At 44.5% G+C, this 26,844-nt stretch overlaps 1 protein-coding gene across 2 annotated transcripts; it reads right to left on the bottom strand.

Moving 5' to 3' along the window:
• Positions 1-1,780: 1,780 nt before the first annotated feature.
• On the bottom strand, positions 1,781-26,502 carry LOC138962257 (circularly permutated Ras protein 1-like). Of its 2 annotated transcripts, XM_070334000.1 has the most exons (15): positions 26,090-26,501; positions 23,597-23,976; positions 21,267-21,445; positions 20,460-20,651; positions 19,299-19,514; positions 18,900-19,051; positions 18,279-18,482; positions 17,679-17,763; positions 16,835-16,941; positions 16,262-16,431; positions 4,671-4,973; positions 4,427-4,550; positions 3,616-3,709; positions 3,196-3,384; positions 1,781-2,608 (listed from the first exon to the last, which is right to left on the bottom strand). In XM_070334000.1, exons 1-15 carry the CDS (start codon positions 26,185-26,187, stop codon positions 2,498-2,500), a joined length of 2,604 nt encoding a protein of 867 aa, XP_070190101.1. In that variant the 5' UTR covers positions 26,188-26,501; the 3' UTR covers positions 1,781-2,497. The 2 variants fall into 2 exon arrangements, with proteins under 2 accessions (XP_070190101.1, XP_070190102.1); XM_070334001.1 differs by lacking the exons at positions 1,781-2,608; positions 3,616-3,709 and having other exon boundaries at positions 26,090-26,502.
• Between the last annotated feature and the right edge of the window lie 342 nt (positions 26,503-26,844).

Here is a 26,844-nt window from a genome sequence, read left to right as displayed (position 1 = left end):
ACGTAGTACAACATATGACCTTACTGGGAGAATGCAAGTTTCCAGTACAAGGACTTAACATTTCTTACATACTGTTTGACTAAAATCTTCACAAACATTGACTATATTCTATACAAGAAACACGGGTAAAAGGAGAAACAGAATCCGTAAGTCGCCTCTTACGACATGCTGGGGAGCATCGGGTAAATTCTTCCCCCTAACCCGTGGGGGGTTGTCAACAGATAACCTTTTACAATGATTCTGAAAAGATAACCATTTTAACAGGTACTTGAGATGTTTCTTGAGATTGGAAGGGGGAAGGGGTGGAGGTGGGTACATTTTCACAAACTGATGCCCAAAGAAACCAAGCAAGACATGCATAAAGTGCATGGTATACATGTTAAACGTAAGATAAGCACTGCCAAGGAAGCTAGGTCCTAGGTCTTCTACTGATTGCTAGACATAGATTCTCAACTAAATTTCAAACAAAAATACATGCACTAAAAATGCGCAAGTGTGTTGGCAGACGAAAACGATGCTTCACTGAGCCATTTTGTGAAGTACATGTACCTGAGTTTAGCTTACCACATCATTTAACAAAATAATGTACATGTCAGCATTTTTCTGGTTAGTCAAAAAAACTGTCATGAATAACCTCTGAATAACAGGACAGTTTCACAGCTGGTGTCTACTTCATGAAAGATTCCACTGAACCACATTTAAAAATCGGTTGTGAACAAGTCTGACATGTTCGTTTTCAATATAACATGTATTTTGTTTGCAATGTTTGTGACGCTGAGCACCAGTTTCCTTTAAACATAACAGAGAGAGTCAGCCCTATTGCCATAACAAGACAGAATTTAAAGTACAGAATTTATTTTTATTTGTTGAATTTTTTATTCCAGCATTGTACATTTACATTGTACACAAGATTTAAAATCAAGAAAAATGTGAGATGAAAGAGGAGGAATGGGGTATTAAATTCATTTGGAATATGGCAACAAGCGACTAAAATAATTACCAAGTCAATATTTAGCGATATTCAAAAACAAATGTGAGCATAAAAACATGTAGCCTAAAAAAACAATTGAAGAGTTCCACAATCTTTCTTCTGAATGAACTGTCTTGAGCAATGAGCCCAAGTGACAGTGATGACACTACTTTCTACACTGCAGGATACGCAACTTACAGCATCACACTTCAATCAATATGAGGCTTATATCGCGCGTATTCCGTGGGTACAGTTCTAACCGCAGGGATTTTTGAGTCACTTGAGAAAAAGTGACTCTATGTAATCGGTCAGTGTTAGTCTGTCCGGCCGGCCGTCCGGCCGTCCGTAGACACCACCTTAACGTTGGACTTTTCTCGGAAACTATCAAAGCGATCGGGCTCATATTTTGTTTAGTCGTGACCTCCAATGACCTCTACACTTTAACGATGGTTTCGTTGACCTTTGACCTTTTTCAAGGTCACAGGTCAGCGTCAAAGGAAAAATTAGACATTTTATATCTTTGACAAAGTTCATCGGATGTGATTGAAACTTTGTAGGATTATTCTTTACATCAAAGTATTTACATCTGTAGCTCAGAAAAACAAGGGAGATAACTAGCCTTTTCTGTTCGGCAACACACAACTTAACGTTGGGCTTTTCTCGGAAACTATAAAAGTGACCGGGCTCAAATTTTATGTGAACGTGACTCATTGTGTTGTGAATAGCAATTTCTTCCTGTCCATCTGATGCCTCATATAATATTCAGAACTGCGAAAGTGACTCGATCGAGCGTTTGCTCTTCTTGTTTTATTTTTATTTTATGCAATTTATATCGCGCACATATTCAAGGCGCAGGGACTTATTTATGCCGTGTGAGATGGAATTTTTTTTTTTACACAATACATCACGCATTCACATCGGCCAGCAGATCGCAGCCATTTCGGCGCATATCCTACTTTTCACGGCCTATTATTCTAAGTTACACGGGTATTTTGGTGGACATTTTTATCTATGCCTATACAATTTTGCCAGGAAAGACCCTTTTGTCAATCGTGGGATCTTTAACATGCACACCCCAATGTAGTGTACACGAAGGGACCTCGGTTTTTCGTCTCATCCGAAAGACTAGCACTTGAACCCACCACCTAGGTTAGGAAAGGGGGGAGAAAATTGCTAACGCCCTGACCCAGGGTCGAACTCGCAACCTCTCGCTTCCGAGCGCAAGTGTGTTACCACTCGGCCACCCAGCATCCTAAAAATCAAAATCACAATCTGTTTTCAGGTGTAAAAAACTGGGCTCTTTTATCACAGGCACTGGAAATTGAATACAATAATGTAACGGAAATCTTTGATCCATACAATTGAAGCAATTAATCAGGAAATAAGAGAAATATCTAAAATGACAAAAAAGAGTAACAAAGTCTCAAGATACTGAAATATGTATATGCAGAAGAAGAACAAACACAAACAAAAAATGTGTATACAAAAAACAGATCATATCACAATTTACACGCATTGCTATAAGTATCACTTTTTGGAAGAGGCTTTTTTGCTGCTGAAGTGAGCTGTGCTGGACGAGCGAGACTGGTACATCATCTCGGCCATGTCATCATCCACATCTTCACTGCGCATCTTTTTCTGAAAAAAAGAGGAGAAAAGTTGAGTGGAGGTAGAGAGGTATATGTAGAAAGAAGACGGTTCCACCACATGTGGTAGTGGGCTATGATACAGATACAGTGGAACCCCTCTTTTAAGATCACCCAATGTAAGACTTCCTCCCTTGTAAGACCCTCAATCAATCAATATGAGGCTTATATCGCGCGTATTCCGTGGGTACAGTTCTAAGCGCAGGGATTTTTTTTTTTTGTAATTTAAATTTTTTTTTATGCAGTTTATATAGCGCACATATTCAAGGCGCAGGGATTTATTTATGCCGTGTGATATGGAATTGTTTTTACACAATACATCACGCATTCACATCGGCCAGCAGATCGCAGCCATTTCAGACCCTGTGTTCTTAGACTTTCTATTCACAACCTGTGTAAATGGGGGGGTACATTGACACAAGGACTGTGGTGTGTGTGTGTGTGTGTGTGTGTGTGTGTGTGTGTGTGTGTGTGTGTGTGTGTGACAGAAAGAAAAGAGAGAGACAGACAAAGACAGAAAGATAGACAGAGTGCCTGGGGTAGAGTCTATAGGATAAGATCCAGATGTACAATTCTAACCGTGTGCATCTTCTTGGACTTGGAAGAGATCACCCCTCCATGGCTTGCAGCTCGATTGATGCAGGGAGCAGGTGGCGCCAGTAACGCTGCATGCACAGGCAACATATCACTGGAATCTAAGATACGCTTGTCATCTTCATCGTCACTTTCATCATCACTGTGCGTTCTTCCGTAAGTCGACAGCTCTTTCTGCAACAAGCGAAAGACAAAAATCACAGACATTGGACTCTATATCGAAATAAAAATATCCTCATGTACTTATTCTGCTTTGTGACTGGCTGCTGTAATGAAACTTTCTTGTCAAAAGGAAATATCCTGTCCGCCCGTAGGGCAATACCAGATTATAAAATACTGGGCATGATAATTGATCTAACATGCATACATAACACACATGTTACCAACTTCAAACTGTAATCGTACCATTTGTTTTGCTGTGACTTTATTTTCGACTGTTTTGACTCGACTGAAGGCTTTCCGATACATCTTCTTTCTGGAGCTGTCTTCATCATCTCGACTGTAAGACAAAGATGTAAGCACAGGATCATAAATCAACATGATACATGTACACTTAAATCCGAAACAGATAAACTGCTAACGTTTGAAATCCAGAATAAAAACACAAAAATGTTAATGTTTTGTAATGTTTAATGCAGAACAAAACAAAACATTCACAAACACTTTGACCTAACGGTCATAAAACAGGACAAACAAGAGACACAACAGACAAAAATAAATGATTAATGCTGTGACGTATCTTAGAATGTCCCCAAGATGGTCACCTGAAGCAAACAGGGATAGACTGGGATGTGGGTGCAGGGTGGGTGTTCAGCTTTACAGTCTGTCAATGTTTCTGTCTGTATCATTCTACAGTGGAACCTGCCCAGGCAACCACCTCTCCATAACAATCACTTGCTTACAATGACCACCCCAAAGGATCCCAGATAAGGTTGTTTTTGTATGTAATATGGTTCACCTTTCCACAGCGACTAGGTCTGTGGTGCACAAAGTGAAAGTGGGTGCCACCCAAACGGGTGAGAACAAACAGCAGGGTCTGATTGGTTGAAATCACAACAATTCTCAATTTCAACCAATCCAACACGGCGGCTGGCTCCCATCCGGTTGGTAACTTTGTCTTGCACCTCAGGCCTGCTCGATCTCTTCAACAACTTCTGGTTGGTCCCTTGGTTGGTCATTATGGACAGGTAAATTCCCTGTATCAACAAGTACCAACCTGCTTCTCCATCCCAGACGCTGATTCATCAGAGCAACAGCCCGCGACCCTGTGTAGTCGCCCTCCAGAGCCAGTTCTGATGCCTTACGTTCCGTGTGTACACCCAGCACGTTCAGGTCCGCATCTGAAATCAGCAGTTAAAAAATGACACTGAATCAAAACTGTGATATCACAAATGAATCGAGAGTGTGATATATAAGAAAAAGAAAAATAATAGAACACTATAAAAATCAAATTTTCTAACCTTTTTCTGCCAGCTTCCTGTCCCTTGTAACCGGCTTCTTCTGGGTCAGGACTCGAAGCGCCTTTGTTCCATCGATGTCGGTGTACGAGATCTGGAGCTGGAACGGCAGCTCTGAAGGAATGTCCTCATCACCGTCACCACCAGCACCATCACCGGCACCAGTTTCACCACCACTGGCACCAGCAGCACAAGCTGCAGCACCTGTGGCTTCCTCTCCTTGGGTCTCAGTAGAAGTGCTGCTGTTTTTGTCTGCTGTGGGTGCATCGCTGCTCGCTGCAGTTGGGTTTTGGGAAGAGTTGTCCACTGTAGGATTGTACAATCATTGTGTTCAGTAAGCGTCACAAGTTAAAGACAGTCTACGGTTGATTTACTGAATGTGCATGAAAACATGCAGGCACTTACTCACACCAACACACATACGCATATAGATATGTATTTGTTTGTTTGTTTGTTTGCTTAACGCCCAGCCGACCACGAAGGGCCATATCAGGGCGGTGCTGCTTTGACATATAACGTGCGCCACACACAAGACAGAAGTCGCAGCACAGGCTTCATGTCTCACCCAGTCACATTATTCTGACACCGGACCAACCAGTCCTAGCACTAACCCCATAATGCCAGACGCCAGGCGGAGCAGCCACTAGATTGCCAATTTTAAAGTCTTAGGTATGACCCGGCCGGGGTTCGAACCCACGACCTCCCGATCACGGGGCGGATGCCTTACCACTAGGCCAACCGTGCCGGTATATAGATATGTATACATGTACATGAAAAATCATATGCTGTGTACAAACCCATATGCATGCACACACCCAGCTAGCAAGCTTTCGTCGGCCGACTGACGATTTCAGTCGGGTGACGTCGTCATATGTCGTGTGTCGTCGTCCGTTGTCGCGCCGATACCGTTTTGACTGTGTGTAAAACTCGGCAAATGTACATAATAAACCCCGACATCGGCCCGACGCAATGTTGCTGTCGATAAAAATATGCAGAGTTACGGAAGATAACAAATTGATGATCATTATTTTAACATTTGTTACGTCCCCTGTTCAAGCGTCGGTCCAGCAACGGCGTGACATTATGAGACTGACCATGCAAATGCGAAACTAAATTATTCATATTTGTTGACTTTTTCACATAGGAGTAGGATAATTAATTGTAAGTTTTATTTGCATATTTGCAATCAAATACAGCATGAGCTCAAATCATGAGTTTTACATTTTAAAAATACGCCATCATTTACTTGAAATATTCAAATAGCTTTCCTTGCGGTAAACAAGATTGAGTGTGAAAATGGCTGCTGCTTTCCCGCGTGAGCGAATTTTATTTGTTTTCTTAGTTTAAGTTAATATCGAAAGAAGAGACATTCTTGGGAATGTTGGACAGCACATTGATGATATGTTATCCGAGACGAATGTCGCCTCGGGATCTCAATCTGAGTGCTGGTCCCAGTGCCACGTGGTGGCGGTGAGAATAGTTGTGTAGCCAGTGAGTCAGGCTCTTGGCAATGACAATCACATTCAGACGTCAACTCGAGGACAACCGACGGATGGAGCGAGTAAGTGATTTCGGTTTTTTTGGCTCTCAATGTTAGTTTTGCTGTTACAGTGAGGGAGGGGGGGGGGGGGGGAGTACATACTGCTGTATCTTATTCTGTATATGTAGATGTAGGTGTGTTTTGTCCTGTTACAGTGGGGGAGGGGGGTGTTGTACATACTGCTGTAAATATAGATGTAGGTGTGTTTTGTCTTGTTACAGTGGGGGGGGGGGGGGGGTGTGTACATACTGCTGTAGATGTAGGTGTGTATTGTCCTGTTACAGGGGGGGGGGGGGGTAGTAACATACTTCTGTAGCTGTAGGGGGAGGGGGGGTACATACTGCTGTAGCTGTTAGTGATTTTTGCACTGTTACACGGGGGTGGGGGTGGAGTACATACTGCTGAATCTGTAGCTGTAAGTGTGGTTTGCACTGTTACACTTGGGGGGGGGGGGGGGTGTACATACTGATGTATCTGTAGCTGCAGGTGTGACGTGTATTGCATTGTAACACTTGGGGGGGGGGGGGGTGTACATACTGATCTATCTGTAGCTGGTGGTGTGTTTTGCACTGTTACACACTTGGGGGGGGGGGGGGGGGGTGTACATACTAACTGCTGAATCTGTAGCTGTATGTGTGTTCTGCACAGTGAGACACTGGGGGGGGGGGGGGGAGGGGGGTTGTACATACTGCTGAATCTGTAGCTGTAGGTGTGTTTTGTACTGTTACACTTGGGGGGGGGGGGGGGGTGTGCATACTGACGTATATGCTTGGCGCTGGTGGACAATATTCACTTTTTTGGCCAAAAACACACTTTTTTGGCCAAAAACGTACATCTTCACTTTTTTGGCCAAATGTTTTAGATTTGACCAAATATTTTTTTGGCCAAAACTTTTGCATTGAAAGTTTTGGCCAAAAAAATAGTTTTGGCCAAAACTTCATTTTTTGGCCAAATCTTTGAGTACCCCTTGGCGCTGATGGACAATATTCATTTTTTTGGCCAAAAACGCCAGTTTTGGCCAAAAAAGCAAAGTTTTGGCCAAAAAAGTATAGTTTTGGCCAAAAACGCCAGTTTTGGCCAAAAACGCCAGTTTTGGTCAAAAAATTATAGTTTTGGCCAAAAAAGTGAAAATTGTCCAACAGCGCCAAGCTGCTTGGCGCTGGTGGACAATATTCACTTTTTTGGCCCAAAACACACTTTTTTGGCCAAAACTGGCGGTTTTGGCCAAAAAAGCAAAGTTTTGGCCAAAAAAGTATTGTTTTGGCCAAAACCACCAGTTTTGGCCAAAAAAGTATTGTTTTGGCCAAAATAGTGAATATTGTCCACCAGCGCCAAGCTGCTTGGCGCTGGTGGACAATATTCACTTTTTTGGCCAAAAACACACTTTTTTGGCCAAAAACGTACATTTTTGGCCAAAAAAGCAAAGTTTTGGCCAAAAAAGTATTGTTTTGGCCAAAAACGCCAGTTTTGGCCAAAACCGCCAGTTTTGGCAAAAAAAGTGCGTTTTTGGCCAAAGAAGTGAACACACTTGTTTGGCCAAAACTGGCGGTATTGGCCAAAAAAGCAAAGTTTTGGCCAAAAAGAGATTTGGCCAAAAAAGTGAATATTGTCCACCAGCGCCAGCAAATACAAAAGATTTGGCCAAAAAAAGATTTGGCCAAACAAAAAAGATTTGGCCAAAAAAGTGAAGATTTGGCCAAATCTTTTTTGTTTGGCCAAATCTTTTTTTGGCCAAATCTTTTTGTGGCAGAAGTTTGACCAAATCTCCCGTTTTAGCTAACATAAACAGTTTTGGCCAAAACTTTTACATAGAAAGTTTTGGCCAAAAAAAAGTTATAGCCAAATCTATTTTATTTGGCCAAATGTGTGGGGTTTTTGGCCAAATCTTTGTCTTTTTTGGCCAAAACTGGCGGTTTTGGCCAAAAAAGTGAATATTGTCCACCAGCGCCAAGCATAGATGTAACTGTAGCTGTAGCTGTAGTTGTGTTATGTACTGTTACAGTAGGGGGGGGGGGGGGGGTGAACATACTGCTGTTTTTGTAGCTGTAGGTGTGTTTTGCACACAGGGGGGGGGGGGGGGGGGGGATTGGGGTTGTATATACTGCTGTATCTGTAGCTCTAGGTGTGTTTTGCACTCTACACGAGGGAAGGGGGTGGAGTGTTGTATGTTTTGTACTGTTACAGTGGTGGCAGCGGGGGGAGGGGGGTGTACATAATTCTGAATCTGTAGCTGTAAATGAGTTTTGTACTGTTACAGTGGGGGCGGGGGGGGGGGGGGGGGGTTGGGGGTTGTACATATTAATGCTGTAGCTGTAGGTGTGTTTTGCACTGTTACACTGGGGGGGGGGGGGGGGGGGGTGTACACACTGCTGTATCTGTAGCAGAAGGTGCGATTTGTGCTGTTACAGTTGGGGGGGGGGGGGGGGGGGGTACATACTGCTGTAGCTGTAGGTGTTTTTTGCACTGTTACACTTGGGTTGGGGGAGGGGGGGGGGGGGTTGTACATACTGCTGAATCTGTAGCTGTAAGTGTGTTTTGCACTGTTACATTGGGGGAGGGGGGGTATACATACTGCTGTATCTGTAGCTGTAGGTGTGTTTTGTACTGTTACTAAGGGGGAGGGGGGTGTACATACGGCTGTAGCTGTAAGTAATTTTTGCACTATTACACTTGGGGGGTTGTACATACTGCTGAATCTGTTGCTGTAGGTGTGTTTTATACTGTAATACTGAAGGGGGGGGGGGGGGGGTTGTACATACGGCTGTATCTGTAGCTGTAGGTGTGTTTTGTACTGTTACAGTGAGGGCGGGTGGGGGGGGGTCTACATACTGCTGTATCTGTAGCTGGTGTTGTGTTTTGCACTGTTACACTGGGGGGGGGGGGGGGGGGTGTACATACTGCTGTATCTGTATCTGTAGGTTTGTTTTCCACTGTAACACTGGGGGGAGGGGGGTTGTACTGCTGTAGCTGTAGCTTTAAGTGAATTTTGCACTGTTACACTTGGGGGGCGGAGGGGGGGGGGGGGATACATACTGCTGTAGCTGCACCCAGCCAGCAAGACATTAGCGGCCGATAATCGGCCGAACACCCTTCAAAAAGTCGGGCCGGTGATGTCAAAAGATACGACGCGGGTGTTGGCCCGACTAACTTTTGCAAAGAGGCAAAGAGGCGGCCGACAGGCGGCCGAACACCTGTACTATGGCGGCACGCATCCGGTCCGATGTTAATCGGCCCGATGGCTTGTTGGACCTGCGGGCCGACATCGTCCCGATGTCTTCCCGCTGAAATCGATATCTTCCCGATGTCGGCATAAGGTGTCGGGCCGCAGGTCCAACAAGTCATCGGGCCGATTAACATCGGACCGGATGCGTGCCGCCATAGTACAGGTGTTCGGCCGCCTGTCGGCCGCCTCGTTGCCTCTTTGCAAAAGTTAGTCGGGCCAACACCCGCGTCGTATGTTTTGACGTCACCGGCCCGACTTTTTGAAGGGTGTTCGGCCGATTATCGGCCGCTAATGTCTTGCTGGCTGGGCATATACACTTTATATGCTGTTTCTTCTATCAAAAGCAAGGCTTCTGCAGCTTAGAATTTACCAATCAACTGTAGAGTTCTCTCTTGTGTTTAAAACTAAATCGAAAATTTTTAATTAAATTTTCATTTGATTAATATACTTACCCGAGTCACATATTTAGCATTGACGCAGTCGATAGCTAAGGTGTCTGAAACGCTATCCCGCCTATAGTCTAAGGGAAGCAACCCAAGCTAAAAAAGTAGCAAGCTTGCTACCCTGGGTTGCCTCCCGTAGCGTATCACGCCACAGATCTCGTACCTGGTACGAGACACCCTCATTCGACTTCTAGAATACAAAGAAACTAAAAGCGGGGAAGGTGGGAGGGAATTACCTATGTGACTCGGGTAAGTATATTAATCAAATGAAAATTTAATTAAAAATTTTCGATTAAATTACATATTCTTACTCCGAGTCACATATTTAGCAGATAACTCCAACAAGGTGGTGGGTAAGATCAAAAAGTTCAAACTCACTCTAAAGTTCTGGAGAGACAAAAACCAGCTGCCGCCAAGGAAGGAATGGGCCGAGACCCATCCTGACAGAGGGCAGCAATGTCTGCAGAACCTGATAAGACAAAATCCTAGCGCCAGAAGCTGTGCGCAGGACATCATCCAAACCTCATAGGCCAAAAGGCCAAGGAGGAGGCCCAGGCCCTGGAAAAGAGCTCGGGCCGAGCCGAGGGAAAGATAGCATAAAGCTATGACAAGGCGGAGGGAAAGAAAATCCCTTGCCAAGAAACTGGCCCACTGCCAAAAGTCAGGAAAGGATCCCGTGAGAAAGAAACCACTGACTCACTCTAAACCCTTGCCAGGAACTGGCCCACTGCCAAAGGACAGAAACGGACCGAGAACCACCCTGATTGACAGCCGAGATGTCTCTCAGGCAAGAAATGCGAAAGACAACATCAGAGAGCCAGTAAGCTGTGCCCAGCACTTCTTCCAATCTTCTGAACCGTAAAACAGTCCGGAAAAGGACCCCAGTCTTGGATAAACCCGACCAAGTAGAGGGAAGGACAAGCTGCCCCCCCCCCCCCCCCCCCCTTAAATTGGAAGGAAATGCTAATGGCCTGGAAAAGATCCGTGCGTAAGGTTGCCGGCTAAGCCCTGAAAAGGACCGACCCTCACGGAGACCATAAGGCAAACATGCCAAAGTAAGAAAACTTTGGGATGGAGTGAGGCCCAAAAGGCCCTTGAGAGAACAGTCAGCTCCAGAAGAGTGACCAAACTCCAAACTGGAAAGAGAGAGACGCCTGAGTACCAAGTACCAGAGTCCAACTCAATGAGCAAAACTCAAGGAAGACGGTCACCAGTCGTCCCCTGCCCATCCCTGCGAAAGCAGAGAGAGGGGTAAAAATGAGGACGAAGCAACCTAAGGTAGTGCGTAAGCACCGGAAATGCGGACCCGCAGTGGCCAAATCCTAATGTGACCGGAGACCGGAAACAAAATGACAAAAGCCAGCGTGTTCGCAGAGCAGACTGCTTGTAGGTAATTGAAAATGAATCAAAAAACCCGAAACAGAAAGAACGAGGCTGGTAAGAAAGACGGAAAACCGTGAAGCGAACCAGCCGTCAGACTTCCGAGACCAGAGTTCTCAGGAGAAAAAAGTAATAGTCATAGTTGCAAGTGAAAAAGGGGTGACCAGGCCGGAAGCCCAACCCAGCAGAAATCGTCCCAACTCACATCCTGCAAGCATGATGGAGCAGAGGAAGAGACGAAATCCGCAGTCACAAGAACCAAATTGCCAAAGTCGCAACACGACAGGCAGGAGACTATAACACAGGCTAAGGCCGAGAGCCTTGCTGCCCGTAGGCCGGCCATTGCACCAAAGTAACCAAAGTACACAGGCACAATAAGAAACCAAAATTTTCGGCCGCCGAAAAAGATGCTGGCCTAGAGGCCAGCACCGAGAAAACTGGAACATTAGCTAGACCTCTGCCCAAAAAGGGGAGGAGTAGCCAAAAAACCTGAGAAAAAGTGACAAGCCAAGAATGACTTCTCAAACATGCATTGCCCAGACAATGCACCCTCAGGAAAATCTGAATGTTACTTCCGAGGCCAACTCAAGTGAACCTTAAGTTTGGACGAAACACCAGAACGCGTCTGATCGCTAGAGAAAGACAAAGTCAGACTCGGCGAAAGACAAACCTGGACCAAGTCCAGAAGCTCGTGGCAAAGAGAAAACGGGGAAGCCCAAAGGCAGAAACCCCCCTTTAAACGGAAATCGACCTCTCAGCACCCATACGCTGGGAAAAAGAAAGAATGTCGAAGCCCGAAGCCACAAGCACAAGGAACAACCACCACCACCGCCAACGGATGAAATGGCTGTTGCTCCAGCCGAGGCTAAAACCCTGAAGCCCTAAGGCCAGCTGTTGTTTCAAAAACCCAGCGTACCTATGACGGCTGTGAAAGAAACAATCTCACCTGAGCTGAGGACTTAGGCCGCTTAGGCTGAGTCCGCTTAGGTATAGCCTGCTTAGGAGCGGCCTGCTTTTGCTGCTTTCGGATTGAAGCTCAAAAGAAGGGAACCGCTGTTCTCTGTTGGTCTCAATCCCCTGCTTCTGGCATGAGAGGCCAGGCTGCCGGAGAGAGACCGTCCACCAAGGATGGCGATCTGAGAATGTTCCTTGTCGACTCCTCCGAAAACCGGGAGTGGGCAAGAAACAAGTCCCTTCTGCACGAGACCGCATGGAAATAGTGCAGAGAGGACAGCCTCATCTGTGCCTCGTTCACCTTTGTAAGTGTGGAGAGGAGTGAGACACTTCCTCCGCGTCCTGCTCTTTACTAAGAGTAAAGGGCGCCAAGGAATCTGCCAGAGCGCGAGAAAGCGCCCGCAGGAGAGTCTCGGAAATGGAACTGAGTTCCAAAAGTTGTCAGCCCCCCTTCCTCAGAGAATAGGAGATTCTGCCCATAGAACGGCAGAACCGAATCCTTCCTCAACGGCTTCGTAAGAAGCGAAAGAAGTTCCGGCGTGACCGGAAACGGTGCACGCGGACGGGGAAAGGCCAACAGGAGGCTTCGAGACGACCTTGGCCAAGGCAACTTCCTCTGATCCGCTAAGGGCACGAAGGAGGAAGCCTGCGCAGGAGCGGCAAGGTATTCCGATGCCAGCTCCGAAGCTGAACCCTGAGGAACCAGCAACGAAACCGACGCCGGAGGCAACCCCCTGTCGAAGAGGGGGGCTTGGCGAAAAGGCAAAAAAGGCGAAAAGCTACTAAGGGTGATTCTTCAAACCAGAAGTAGCTGCTTCCTCTTTGCCAACCTGAAGTCCTTCCTGTTGGCAATCAATTGTGCTCATTCCCTAACTGAGAGGAGGATGAGAGGAATCAAAAACCAAGGAAAGTGGGAGAGAGGAGCTAGCGGCCACCACCGGAGTGTGTGGATGCTGCTGTCCCAACAGAGGCAAGAAGCCTGTATGCCCATAGGGCAAGCCTTGTTCGAAATTCACCGGCGACCAAACGGAAGCAGCGGGAACTGAACCGGAAAATCCGGGAGGAGCCGGAAGTGCGGCAGCAACAGCAGCGCTATGCCAAAGCTGGCGCTGAGCCACCTACGAGCTGAAGCTCGGAACCCAAAGGTAGGCCGTAGGCCAGAACCGGAAGTGACAGTAACCTGTGCACTACCCGCTTGACCTACCTTCCTGCCAAGGCCGGAAGCGAAGCTGCCGGGAATGGCTGCCGTGCAAAGGGCAAAGCTCAAACCGGAAAGGGCCATGGGCTGCCCACACACCGATGAACTAACATTTCCAGCCGGAGCCGGAAGAGAAGCTGTCGCGGACGACTGCTTACGTATAGCGCAGCTCAAGCCGGATGGGATCATTATTTGTCCGCTTTCCAACGAGGCACTACTTCCGTGAACCGGAAGTGCAGCTGTCGCGTACGACTGCCGACGTAAGGCAAGGCTCGAACCGGACGTGACAGTAGCCTGTGCACTAACCAGTGAACCTACACTTCCGGCCGGAACCGGAAGAACAGCTGTGGCGGGCGACTGCTGCCGTAGGGCAGGGCTCGAACCGGACGTGACAGTAGTCTGTGCACTAGCCGGTGAACCTCTTACTTCCGGCCGGAGCCGGAAGCAGCTGTCGCGGACGACTGCTGACGTAAGTCGAAGCTCGAACCGGACGTGACAGTAGCCTGTGCACTAGCCAGTGAACCTCTTACTTCCGGCCGGAGCCGGAAGCAGCTGTCGCGGACGACTGCTGACGTAAGTCGAAGCTCGAACCGGACGTGACAGTAGCCTGTGCACTAGCCAGTGAACCTCTTACTTCCGGTCGGAGCCGGAAGCAGCTGTCGCGGACGACTGCTGACGTAAGTCGAAGCTCGAACCGGACGTGACAGTAGCCTGTGCACTAGCCAGTGAACCTCTTACTTCCGGCCGGAGCCGGAAGCAGCTGTCGCGGACGACTGCTGACGTAAGTCGAAGCTCGAACCGGACGTGACAGTAGCCTGTGCACTAGCCAGTGAACCTCTTACTTCCGGCCGAAACTGGAAGCAGCTGTCGCGGACGACTGCTGACGTAAAGCGCAGCTCAAACCGGAGGGGACCATGGTCTGTCCGCAACCAGTGAACCACTACTTCCGGGAACCGGAAGTGCAGCTGCCGAAGACGGCTGCTGCGAGCACATACCTTGTACTGGCCGCGTCCCCGAAGGGACACGCTCAGGTGCACTCCCGCAAGCGGAAGCCACTGAGGCCGGCCACGACGGGAAGCTTGTCCCAGCGAGTGGAATCCAGAGACAACACGAGCGCCAGTAGACTGGGCCGACGCTCCGGAAACGCAAGAGAGCGACAAGGACCCGGGTAAAAAACGTCCGGAATCCGAAGCTGCCGTCGTCACCCTCGAAGCCACCAAGCAAGGGACGCCCGCCCCCAGAAGTACGGATCTCTGTAAGCAAAGAAGCAATAAGACTAGTCACCAGAGCGCTAGGCTCTGGTGTCAACAAAGGGGGAGAAACGGCCGCACAAGCGGCCGAAACTGACGTCTGAGAGACAGACGGAGTCTCTTCCGGCGCCGAAAAAGGCACAGAAAAGACCGAATTAGTCTTAGGATCAGAAACATGTACCATGGGGCTATTGGCATAAGACGAGGAAGCCCCCCCCCCCCCCCCCCCCCCCCGTCTTTTCTCACTAAACGCCCAGCCGGCGACGTGAGAAAGAAATCTACTGAAAAGTAACAAGTCTCGAGGACGTAGGCTTCAGCAGAACCGGAACTAGCACTAGCAAACAAGCCACAAAAGTAGCTACAAAAACATGCTACTGGCAAAATGTTCAAAGTCCGAGCACGGACCCAAACAGGCATACCAGTCTAACCGGAAGTGCAGCTGCCGAAAACGTAAGCTGACAAGAGGTAAACAAAGACTACTGAAAATTTAACTAAGTCCGGAACGGACCTAAAAATCAGCAGAATAATCAACTAGCAAAATAATAATAGCTTCGTAAGAAGCTAAATAACAGCCTACCAAGGTAGTTTACATTCCTAGAAAGGACGTAAACATCTCGATAGCACAACATGCTAGGATAAAGGACGACTACCAAAAGGCGGCCGCCGAATACAACTACTGTAGAATTCTAAGTCCAGAACGGATGAAGAATCCTAGTAGAAAATAAACTTAGCACTAGCGCAGTAGCCGCTAAAGCAGCTAAAACTAACAGCCTACCAAGATAGTAAAGCGACCGGGCACGGACGAAAAACTACTCAGTAGAAACACAGCGTGCTAGCGAAAAATGGCTCCAACTGGAGGCCAACAAAACAACTACTGTAAAATCGAAGTCCAGAGCGGACAAGAAATTCAGCAGAAAAATTATTTACTAGCAAGAAAAAGATACCTACGAGGCATCTAAAACTAACTTCCTACCGAGTAAGCTCACCGTCCGAGCACGGACGAAAACCAACTCGGTAGAAACACCACGTGCTAGCAAAAAATGGCCACCAAAATGGCGACCAACGCAACTAGAAACCGCTGAAGAAACTTCTGAGTCCAGAGGACGTAAGCAATTTCCAGCAGAATCAAATACAATGTCAAAATAAAATAAGGAACAATCTCACCAACTGGAAACAGCTAGGAGAAGACGGGAGGCCGAGGCCGGAGGGTGTCAGGTTGACAAAACGAAACGGCCTCGGAGCATAGCGCAAAAAACGACCTTATCTCTCTGGCTGAAAGGAGTCGAATGAGGGTGTCTCGTACCAGGTACGAGATCTGTGGCGTGATACGCTACGGGAGGCAACCCAGGGTAGCAAGCTTGCTACTTTTTTAGCTTGGGTTGCTTCCCTTAGACTATAGGCGGGATAGCGTTTCAGACACCTTAGCTATCGACTGCGTCAATGCTAAATATGTGACTCGGAGTAAGAATATGTAATTTAATGACATAGAATAGTAAGACATTTAGCACAAAAATCAGACCATTCAACAAAAAGTGTGTGTAAGACTAAGAGTTAAATTGCCGCACAAACTTTTATTTCACGGAAAAGCACAATTGATCACACAAACCTTCCATGCTGGTGGAGACTTCACTGATGCGATCAAGTGGATTAGGTTTCGAAGTTTGTTTGGGTTTAATTTTCCTCATACCGTACTCAAACGAGATTTCATGATCAGCCCTCACGTTGCCCACCACACGTTTCTCTTTGCTAGCCTCGTTTTCTTCTTTTCCAATGTACCTGCAATTTGAACGTAATTTACAGATTTACAGAAATAATCAATTCAGAAGAAGTGAAAGACTTTTAAAACCAGTCACAAAGAATGCAAAAAGTAAGGTTAGATCCTTACATAAAATAAAGTGCTGTTTCGATCAACTGTTGCAGACTCCCTCGCACGTGTTTTCGACAAACCCCTCGCTAATGATTGGCCCCTCCAATGTTTGTACCAGGTTTTGCAAGAAAAGGTCACTCTTCCACAACACATATAAACCCGATGGAGTGCTTATCTAAAATGGTCTATTTGCTGTTGTTGTTGTTGACAAAATGATGCAATTAGAGGATCTCAGTGATACCCATGGAGCTTTGAGAATGCCAGAAATTAATCTACCAATTGGCAGAAACTGTCATGCCTGAGAAGACTCACAAGCCTCGGTGCAGGATGAAAGTTGCCACCACTGATGTGGCGATGATTCTGTCCGCCAACACGTTGCTGAACTCTTCAGTCAGTTTCAGAGGATCCACAATGTTCACCTGGAAGGATACAAACAAAAGAAAAATGATTAAATGGCTGTTGCAGATGTGTCAACTCAAACGTAACTCTATATTAGAATTCAGTATTATGCAAAACTCACGTAGCTAATCTTGAACCCAAAGGAAAAAGCATTCACTAGAGGTCTTTGGTTAGTGCCTTCCAAATTTAACTTCTCTAACCAGACACCCCCCCCCCTCCCAAACTGCTCCCCCTTCACCCCAAAACATAAACAAACACACACAAAAATAAACTTCTGTACCCAGACCCCCACCCTCCCTCACCCATCCCAAAAATAAAAACTTGTGTAAAAATACCCCCCGAAAAAACACCACAACTAACAAACAAACAAATAGGAACAACAAGAAAACATGATTCAAAAAGTACAACAACCAACATTCCAACCAAACAACCGAAAGTCACTTGCCATATCAAAGTCAACTTCAGAGAACTATACATGCATGCGCAAGCACATGCTCTCTATTCATGGCTCATCTATGCTGTCTTAGGTTAAAAATTGTGCGCATGCTGTATCACACTCAAACTTCTAAACAAGGTTAAAAATTGTGCGCATGCTGTATCACACTCAGACTTCTAAACAAGGTTATACAGTGGAACCCCCATTTTAAGACCCCCCAACGTAAGTCTCCCTCCTTTTTCAGACCTGAATTACTTTTTTTTAGCTTTTTAGAAGTCTTAAAAGGAGGGTTCCACTGTACCTATAGCAATGAAACCTCACCTGTCCCCCAGTGCTGTCAGCCAATTTTCCCAGGTGAATCAACTTGCAGTCTGTCCCCTTGATTGTGACCACAGAGATAGACACCCTGTGGATAAAGAGTTTCAGTGGTGATTAAAACTTTCCGCCAAATCATTTATTCAGAGTTCTAAAGTCAAACAGGACAATTTAGTCTTCGCCAAGGCTGAATCTTTACTAGCTGAATTCCGTCGAACAAGACTAGTTTGCTGACCTGTCCATGTCTTGGCGAAGCATGCCACACTTCAACCTCATTTGGAAGAAAAATGAGTTTTCTTTATTTTCAACACATTTTTTATTTTTTTTAAACACGTCTTTATATTTTGGATTAAGAAAATTATAAAGAATACAGTAAATCTAATTTTTGCAAGTTTATAATAATCCCTCGTCCAGGAGTCTGGCTTTTTTTTTAATCCCACCACACACACATGTACACCTTCGGGTCCATCTCAATCCCAGTCAACTGTATAATGTACAAACATATATTGACAATGACTGTGAAATAATAAAATCAAAAACACTAAAAAGTTCAGGCCTAAGCTGTAATGAACCTAATCACTTGTCGGAAGGCCATTATATACACACCCTTTGTCGTTGGCAGTTTTGGCAACACCTTCGTAGAAATCGTCCGGGTCTGGATCTGCGGCTGTGACGTTTTCCACCTTGCCCACTCCCTCGTTAGACTTGCCGTCTGTGCAGATGATGACCTTTGAACCGGGATGCTTGGAGGCCATGCTGAGAGCGATGATGAGGGCGGGGCCCAGTGCTGTGGACCCACCCTCTTCCAGTCTGCAAGGGAAAAGATGTTGGACATCAAAATGTTTTTTAATGTCGATGGTTACTAGTAAATGGAAGCCTTTCAAATGCCTCCAAGAGATTCCATACACTTTTGGGGGCCAGGAGGGAGGGGATGGGGGAGCTGATCAAGCTTATCCTGCCAAAAACACATTCAAATAAGCATTTTGTACCAGCCTGTTAATTAATAAAGAACATCGCTTCTAAACTTACAACGGATTGAGCTGTGAAGGCTTGCATTGTACTGGTGCCTCACAAGTTCCTGTATTCCCGATGTTCTTTTCTTCCATAAAAACCAAATCAAAAAATTGTGTTTCATCACTGTCAATTAGACTATCCAGACTCCAGTGTCCAGTGCATCTTTAAATGTCACAATGCTTGGACGATTCTTTGTCAACACATTACACTTACCCAAAGACTTTCTCTCCCAGTGAGCTCCTGGTTTCCTTGATGGCTTTGGGACAAGGCAGTTCTGAGCCCACCTTTGTGAGTGCGTCCTGATCTGTCAGCTTTTCTCCCGACACCACCACTTCTTCCTCTGTGCTGTCTCCAATCACATTCACCTTGAAAAAAGAATGTTAAAAAGTTAATTACAGTGGTACCCCCTTTTAAGACCTCAAAGTTTTGTCTCAATGTAAACACAGTCCCGTGCAATTGTCAGGTCAACTGGCAATCTGAAAGTAACAGAAATAAAATCTCTGTGTATAAGCACATCAAAGAAGAATCTTCAAAATTAAAAAAAAAAAATCCTGTAATTTCTCATATCTAAAATAATACGTATATATTTAGGCTACACCTTACACTACACACCTCATAGCTGAAAGTGACAAGTCCCACACGACGGTGGGGAAATTCCCGTGCCATCTCGCCCAGCTGGTGGTCCACCGCTGCCTGCACCGCCTGGAGTCGAGAAATATAGGTCACGTTTCGACGCTCACGGGGCATGTGTTGGTCACCCTCCCTCGACATCTCTCGGCGCAGGCGTCGAATTGTGTCTGACCCTCGCAGCTTCTGGTGACCCGGAACCTGCAAGTTTGAAGTTGTATTAATGGCATTGTAAACACAAAAATTTGTCAAGACAACTGCAAATCTTTTTCTTTGAACTTGATATCTTTCTCCGCTAAGAATAGTGGTACCTTGGATCCTAGTTCACGCCAGACAACCTCTTCTCCACATGATTTTAAATTAGGACTGGTGCATTGGTCTCAATTCATATGCCCTTGATTGAAGAAGCACCACTGAAATGCTTTTTCCTAACACACTACCCACCATGCAAACATTGGCATAAGGCAGTAAAAGACTCTATGGATAGTAATAACTGCTATTACTATCTTTTACTATAAAGTCAGAGTAACCGTTAACGATAAGAAGCGTAAATACAACGATATTCAACCAGTTCAGTCAAATACCTAACTAATAAAGTCAGGAGTGCAAGCAAAAATATACTCTCCCAGTTTAATTAAAATTTCTCTATCAATCTTTTCTGATACATACAAGTTCCTCTCACTGTTACGCTCCTCTTCTCTCCATCATCCAGGGTGTGTGTGCGTGTGATGTTATTGTGTGCATCTCTGTGTGATGCTCTTTTTCTGCAAGTGTAATGTGTTCTTGCATGTGTGTATGTATGTTTGCATATTTCTGTTTTATGTATGGAAGCAAGGGTGCCAGGGCTACATTATGTCCAAACCGTACACTGAAAATCCTGGGAGCCCTAAACCTGAACATACTTTGCTCAAAGTTTTGAAACATCGAGTTATGGCCATAGATAGTCAATCTGGAAATCAATTTTTGAACTTTTCCATAAACCGTATAGACTGTCAACCTGGAAATCAATTTTTGAAAGTCTCCCAAACCAGCATTCAGAAATAATTAACTGGAAAGTTGGCACCTTTGTGTAAGTTTACTGAGGAGTTTGTTGCTGTTGTTTTTGAGAAGGTGACTGTTGTGGGTTGTTGTTGCTGCTAGCCTTACCTCAGTAGTGATGGTCATACTGCCGGAAGTGTCAATGCAAAAGATAACCATGGATTCATCGCGCCCAGAAGTTCCGCTGGCGGTGGTAGACAGAGCGGGTTCCATCAGGTAAGTCACGTCAGGTGCAGTAGGCTTTTCCTCCTCCTCAATCTCCACCAGATTACGATGTCCACAGAACTCACATTTCCACACCTGGTCAGTAACACATCAACACATTTAACACTGCTGTAGAGTTGTCCAGTAATGTTGTCTGTCACGTTCATGTATAATAGTTCTAATTAAAGCTTCAGCTAATACTGTGAAACCTCTGTATTAAGATCAGAAAGAAATCTGACAAAAAGAGGTCTTATCGAGGAGGGAGTCATATATAACAGGCAAATTTAGAGACCTTATAAAAAGACAATCTTGGGCAACAAGAAATTAAAACACAGGGGGTAATAAAATGGAGGGTCTCTAAACATCTCCTTTTCTTTTTCTTTTCCTTTTCTTTCTCAATTTCTTTTGCTCTAACACAATTTCAAGATGACAACTACAGAAATGTTTCACTTTGTTCTATTAGAATAATTGAAAGAAACTGTCTGTGGAAAGAAGTTCAAAGCTTTAGGAAACTACCAATGACAGTATTTTGGACATTTCAAGAGCTTAAAAAAGAATTATGCCGGAATAGCTTTCCAAAGCAACGCAATTGTTTGTGTGTTCATTTAAGACTGCATGTGTGTCACCTGTATGTATGCTTTTATATGCCTCTATGTAGAGAGCAATAGATTATAGACAAAAGACTTCTAGACTGACATTAACATCCTTTACCTTATCCGGACCATCGTCTTTAATCTCGCTGACATGTGACATAATGGCCTCGCAGTCAGAGCATAGGATCACCTCCCCTGCGTGCATGGCGCTAGGTGTCTTCAGCGTGTCGAAGCGAAGTGACACCACATTTGTGTCAGCCCGTCTGAAGACACGACGCTTGCCCTGCTTGTCGGCATCTGAAAAATAACAGACAGAGATAATTTTATTAATGGCCACAAAAGAAATATAACACTAGCACACTCACACTATCTTAGAAGCAGACACATTTTATAATGGGCATAAAAGAAATGTTACACATGCAAACTCATAGTCATACAACCTGAAAAATTAATACAGCAAAAAGTCCCTAATTTGCATAAGAAGCAACCTTTTTTTATGTATGCCACATGACAGATTCTCCTCTCCCATGGAAAACCGTAAACACTGAAAGGAAGGTATCTTTAAACATATTAGTCACATGCATGTATGCACAGGGAACACACATCCTGAACTCAGGTCAAATGATTTCCTTCCCTTCGGGTCTAATTTATCCCCGACAGGATGCCTTTGTTTTCTCCCTCTGGAGAAGAAATCAATATTTTTTTTTTACATATTACGAGCTTTTCTTAATGTGTTATTGATATAAGCAGATTCGCGATCGTCGATAATGATTTTTCATGGTTTTGTGTCATTTTTAAATTAGGAATTGTTATGTAAGACAGTTTCAAGCGAGCTATCTTTCGCGGATGTATTTACTGTGCAAACAACTCTAAATATGGCAAAAGTGTCACGTGATAATCAACTTTGTCACGTGATCATATTAAAATGGCTACGGAGCGGACACCGGTTAAAAGTAGATGTGTCCTTTGTGACAATGAAAAGACCGAGTCCAGCCATAATTATATGGTTGTAGGCAAAGTTGGGTGGAAAAATGAACAGCTTGGTGAAATGGTTGAGTCTCTCAGTGGAGAATCAGCTGTTCGTCGAGAGATGGAAGAATCGGCCATTCTGCAATCACTTTCGTCTTTTCTCAGAAACATTAGCGAAAAACATATGGGAGATAACTCCGTATTCTTGTTTTGATAGATTTCATCTTTTAGCTCCGCTTTTCCGCGTACCGGTAGTAATGATCCATCCTGTCAGAGAGCGTGGACCGATGATTATCAGAATGAGGGAACACATTGACTTTGAGTGATTTGCATTGGTTGACTTCTAGCAAAATCTATTTTGCGCAGCGATATTTATGGCTAAAATGCGTAGAGCACCTCAAAAATTCAATATCTATGCACTGTTTTGCAATAAGCACAACCCCTGCAAGTATGTACAGTGGAACCCCCCTCTTAAGACCTTCAAAAAATCAGAAAAAATCAGGTCTTAAAAAGGAAGGAGTCTTAAATTGGGAGTCAGTTAACAAAGGTAATGATAAAAAAATCTGAAAAATCAAGGTCTTAAAAAGGGGGGGTTCCATTGTATTAAAAAAACAAGTCGCGTAAGGCGAAATTACTACATTTAGTCAAGCTGTGGAACTCACAGAATGAAACTGAACGCACTGTATTTTGTCACACTCACAATTACCGTAGTCCGCCGCTCGTGCAAAAGGCAGTAAAATTGATGAGCCTGTTTAGCGCGGTAGTGGTTGCGCTGAGCTGCATAGCACGCTTTTCTGTACCTCTCTTCGTTTTAACTTTCTGAGCGTGTTTTTAATCCAAACATATCATATCTATATGTTTTTGGAATCAGGAACCGACAAGGAATAAGATGTTTTTACATCGATTTTGAAAATTTAATTTTAATCAAAATATTTATATTTTTAATTTTCAGAGCTTGTTTTTAATCTGAATATAACATATTTATATGTTTTTTGAATCAGGAAATGATGAAGAATAAGGATCGTTTTATAAAAAAATAATTTTAATTACAATTTTTAGATTTTTAATGACCAAAGTCATTAATTAATTTTTAAGCCTCCAAGCTGAAATGCAATACCAAAGTCCGGCCTTTGTCGAAGATTGCTTGGCCAAAATTTCAAGCAATTTTATTGAAAAACGAGGGTGTGACAGTGCCGCCTTAACTTTTACAAAAAGCCGGATACGACTTCATCAAAGACATTTATCAAAAAAATTAAAAAAACGTCTGGGGATATCATACCCAGGAACTCTCATGTAAAATTACATAAATATCGGTCCAGTAGTTTACTCTGAATCACTCTACACACACACACACACACACACACACACACACACACACACACCACGACCCTGATATCTCGATTCCCCCTTTATGTTAAAACATTTAGTCAAAACTTGACTAAATGTAAAAAGGTAAGCTAACCCTGACGCAACACTCACCTGCAAGAACTTGTTCTCTGGAGGAGTCAGATGATTTCCAGTGATGCTCTTTGCAATTCTCCTTGCTCGCGCTCGTAGAGCGACGGCTTGACTTCAAATCTGAAGACATCCTGCACTTGGCAGGTAGGGAAGGTGGGTGACCGCTGCTGAAGAAACCCATAACCCGACCCAACATGGACGGTTTGGACGAATCCTTGGCTGCGTCTGACTCCTCTTCACCTGAAGGGGTGACATAAACTTCACCTGTGCTGTTGGATGCTGGAAGTGGAGGTGGAGGAGGGGGTCGTGCTGTTCTGCTCCTGTCACCAGCACCAGAGGTACAAAATTCAGCACCGTAGCTCCCAACCGGCATACCCAACTCCTCATCTGAGCCAGAGTCACTTTAGGAGAACAAAGTAAGCAGAAACAGGTGAAATTATGACAGGTAATTCACTAGTAACCGTATTCTGGCGGTGTAACTGCATGACAGTGATACTGATACTGATTATTTCAATCAAAGGTTACTTTTCTAAGAATGTTCACATATATAATATACACTCTTCAAAAAAAGTTAAGGATCGGTTGAAAAAACGGATCTAATTATAAAAAATTGCAAAAAAATTAAACATCGACATAATAATTAAAAGATTAATGTGTTTGAATTAACAAATGAATCTTGACCTAGAATTTTGTTTGGCAGGCAAAGTTATTTCCCTTTGTGGGACTTCTCTATTCTCACAAAATACACTCAAGTCACAAGTCATCAAATTCGCGATTGGCCCAGACAGTCACCAGAAAGGCGAATGCTTGTTTTATTATCATTATTATTATATGAAGTCTTATATCGCGCGCGTATCTCCAGACTCGGACACAAGACGCAGGGATCTATTTATGCCGTGTGAGATGGAATTTTTTACACAATACATCACGCATTCACATCGACCAGCAGATCGCAGCCATTTCGGCGCATATCCTACTTTTCACGGCCTATTATTCCAAGTCACACGGGTATTTTGGTGGACATTTTTTATCTATGCCTATTCAATTTTGCCAGGAAAGACCCTTTTGTCAATCGTGGGATCTTTAACGTGCACACCCCTATGTAGTGTACACGAAGGGATCTCGGTTTTTCGTCTCATCCGAAAGACTAGCACTTGAACCCACCACCTAGGTTAGGAAAGGGGGGAGAAAATTGCTAACGCCCTGACCCAGGGTCGAACTCACAACCTCTCGCTTCCGAGCGCAAGTGCGTTACCACTCGGCCACCCAGTCCACACTTGTAACGGAATTCACGATTGGCTAAGCAAGTCACGTGGACAACCATGATCAGTCATATCGGAGTGGTTTCCAACATTCAGTCCTCAGATAGTTACGCTATGTTCATTATTAATTGTCGAGCGATAAGTGGAAATTTTGCATGCCTGTAATTTTTTGTTTAACTCATTTGCTTTGTATCTGACTTCCTAATCCGACAGCTGTGCTTTGCGTTGCCGGCACCTCGGATGTTACGATCCGACGTATGTTACGAATTTTTAACGGTGTGAACGGCCCCGCTGACCAAGGGAAACAACCCTTGCAGTAAACTTCTGCCTGTCTACAGTGGTACGTACCATTCACTGTAAACAGTTCCTTCCCTTCAATTGTTGGGAATGTTTGATTTTTTTTGACGGTGTGCGACCCACATGTTTTGACTTTTCCAAGATGGCGTATCCTTCTGATACAAGACGTATTAACTTGAAAAGAGTGCTAGGACTTGTTATGCAGGACGGTTCTAATCTTGACCTTAGTGATGATGATAGTGGAGATGATATTTTAGATTCTGGTGACAAGTTTGTGCCAATGGACGATGATTTGGTTGATGATTCGGACAATGAATTAAAGTGTCGATCATGACATTGTGTATGATGAACCCATGACATAGAAATTGTTTTAGTTTTTTTGCTTCAAAGAGGTAGTTTGACTGGATGTGAAGACAACAAAAGGTATGTTCTTTCAAATGTCTCATATATTTTCTAAAAGAGCAAGTTTCAAACTTAGCAAAAATGTAAGGTAGGTACGGTTATTTTGTGTTGTTTATTTTTATTTTTATTTTTAAAATGGGTCAAAATCGTGCACCGGGAGGGAACACGTATGGGGGACAATTTAGACGCGCCCCAAATGAGTTAAGCGTAGTAGTTTTGGGCTTAGCGTAGCAATTGCTGCAAAATCGTAGCATGCTACGCCGAAATCGTAGCAGTTGGCAGCTCTGCCTACACAAACACAAAAGAATGATCTACAGCCCCCAGGCTCGGGAACCAGCTCGCAGGACCTCCAGCCACGGCCTAGTCCTAAATGTGCAAATAATCATGATTATACAAACTCTCTGTCTTCCTGACATTGAATGTACTTTTTAATTGTATGTATACCATAACAAATTATACAGAAACACACAACAGCGGCATAGTTTGATTCCTTTTAAAGATCACTATCAGCACTGCTTTTGCAAGGCTTCGAAAAATACATTTTATCACTTACCTCAGTTCCATTCCACCCATATACTCTTCATCTGAAACAACCTCGTATGTGTCCGATTCGGCTGCATTGTTGAAGACGTATGGGGATGCGAAATTCATCTTGCAAGCTCAGCTGAAGCAGTAGTGCAACTACTGAACTAGTTGGACGACCAAAACAAACCCTTTCGGTCCGTCCTTTCTACGCACAAACACACAATTGAAACTTAGCCAACAAATCCACACATATAAAGATATGTTCTTGACAAAACTTGGAAACCCACTAAACGAACAACATCACGTTTCTGTCATGCGTAAAAAAGTACCAGCGTGTCGACTAAGTTGTTTCCTATCTCCTACCAACTTTCCTCAAAATGATGAGTCTGATCTGAAAATACGCCGTCTTCTGCTAGCCCGGAAGTTCCTCGCGCATGAATTTCATGGACATAATAACAGAGAGTGCATGTATCTTTTTTCTACTTCAGCATAATATGAACAATAAAACACTCTAAAACCGTAAGCGACAACAGAACTCTGTAAAATTCTGTACAAACAGTCCTTCACGAACAGAAAAAAAATAGGCACTACTTTAATGTGAAAAACCCAGTGGATATTTTTAGCAACTGACCCAAAACAAAACCTATTTTTCGCATGGCCGAGGCTGGAGGTCCGGTCACTCTACAGTCTCTGGTCCGGTGTCACAAACCAGAGATCTGAGTATCTCTGCACGAACAGACTGAAAACAGTTACTCTGCATGACAGAGGCAAAATAGGTGCATG

This window comes from Littorina saxatilis, linkage group LG3 (genome assembly GCF_037325665.1).
Source record: "Littorina saxatilis isolate snail1 linkage group LG3, US_GU_Lsax_2.0, whole genome shotgun sequence".
In the NCBI taxonomy this organism is placed as follows: Eukaryota; Metazoa; Mollusca; class Gastropoda; order Littorinimorpha; family Littorinidae; genus Littorina; species Littorina saxatilis.
The sequence above is the reverse complement of the archived record's forward strand: the minus strand, read 5'-3'. Positions and strand labels throughout refer to the sequence as shown.

What these genes read in the sequence shown, in the direction of transcription:
- LOC138962257 (XM_070334000.1), bottom strand. Translation starts at nt 26,187, where the DNA reads ATGAATTTCGCATCCCCATACGTCTTCAACAATGCAGCCGAATCGGAC. An exon ending in TTCATCCTGCACCGAGGCTT is followed by an intron (nt 16,432 to 16,834) that starts GTGAGTCTTCTC and finishes TTCAAATTGCAG; the next exon opens with GTACATTGGAAAAGAAGAAA. An exon ending in AGTCCAAGAAGATGCACACG is followed by an intron (nt 2,609 to 3,195) that starts GTTAGAATTGTA and finishes TCTTTTTTTCAG; the next exon opens with AAAAAGATGCGCAGTGAAGA.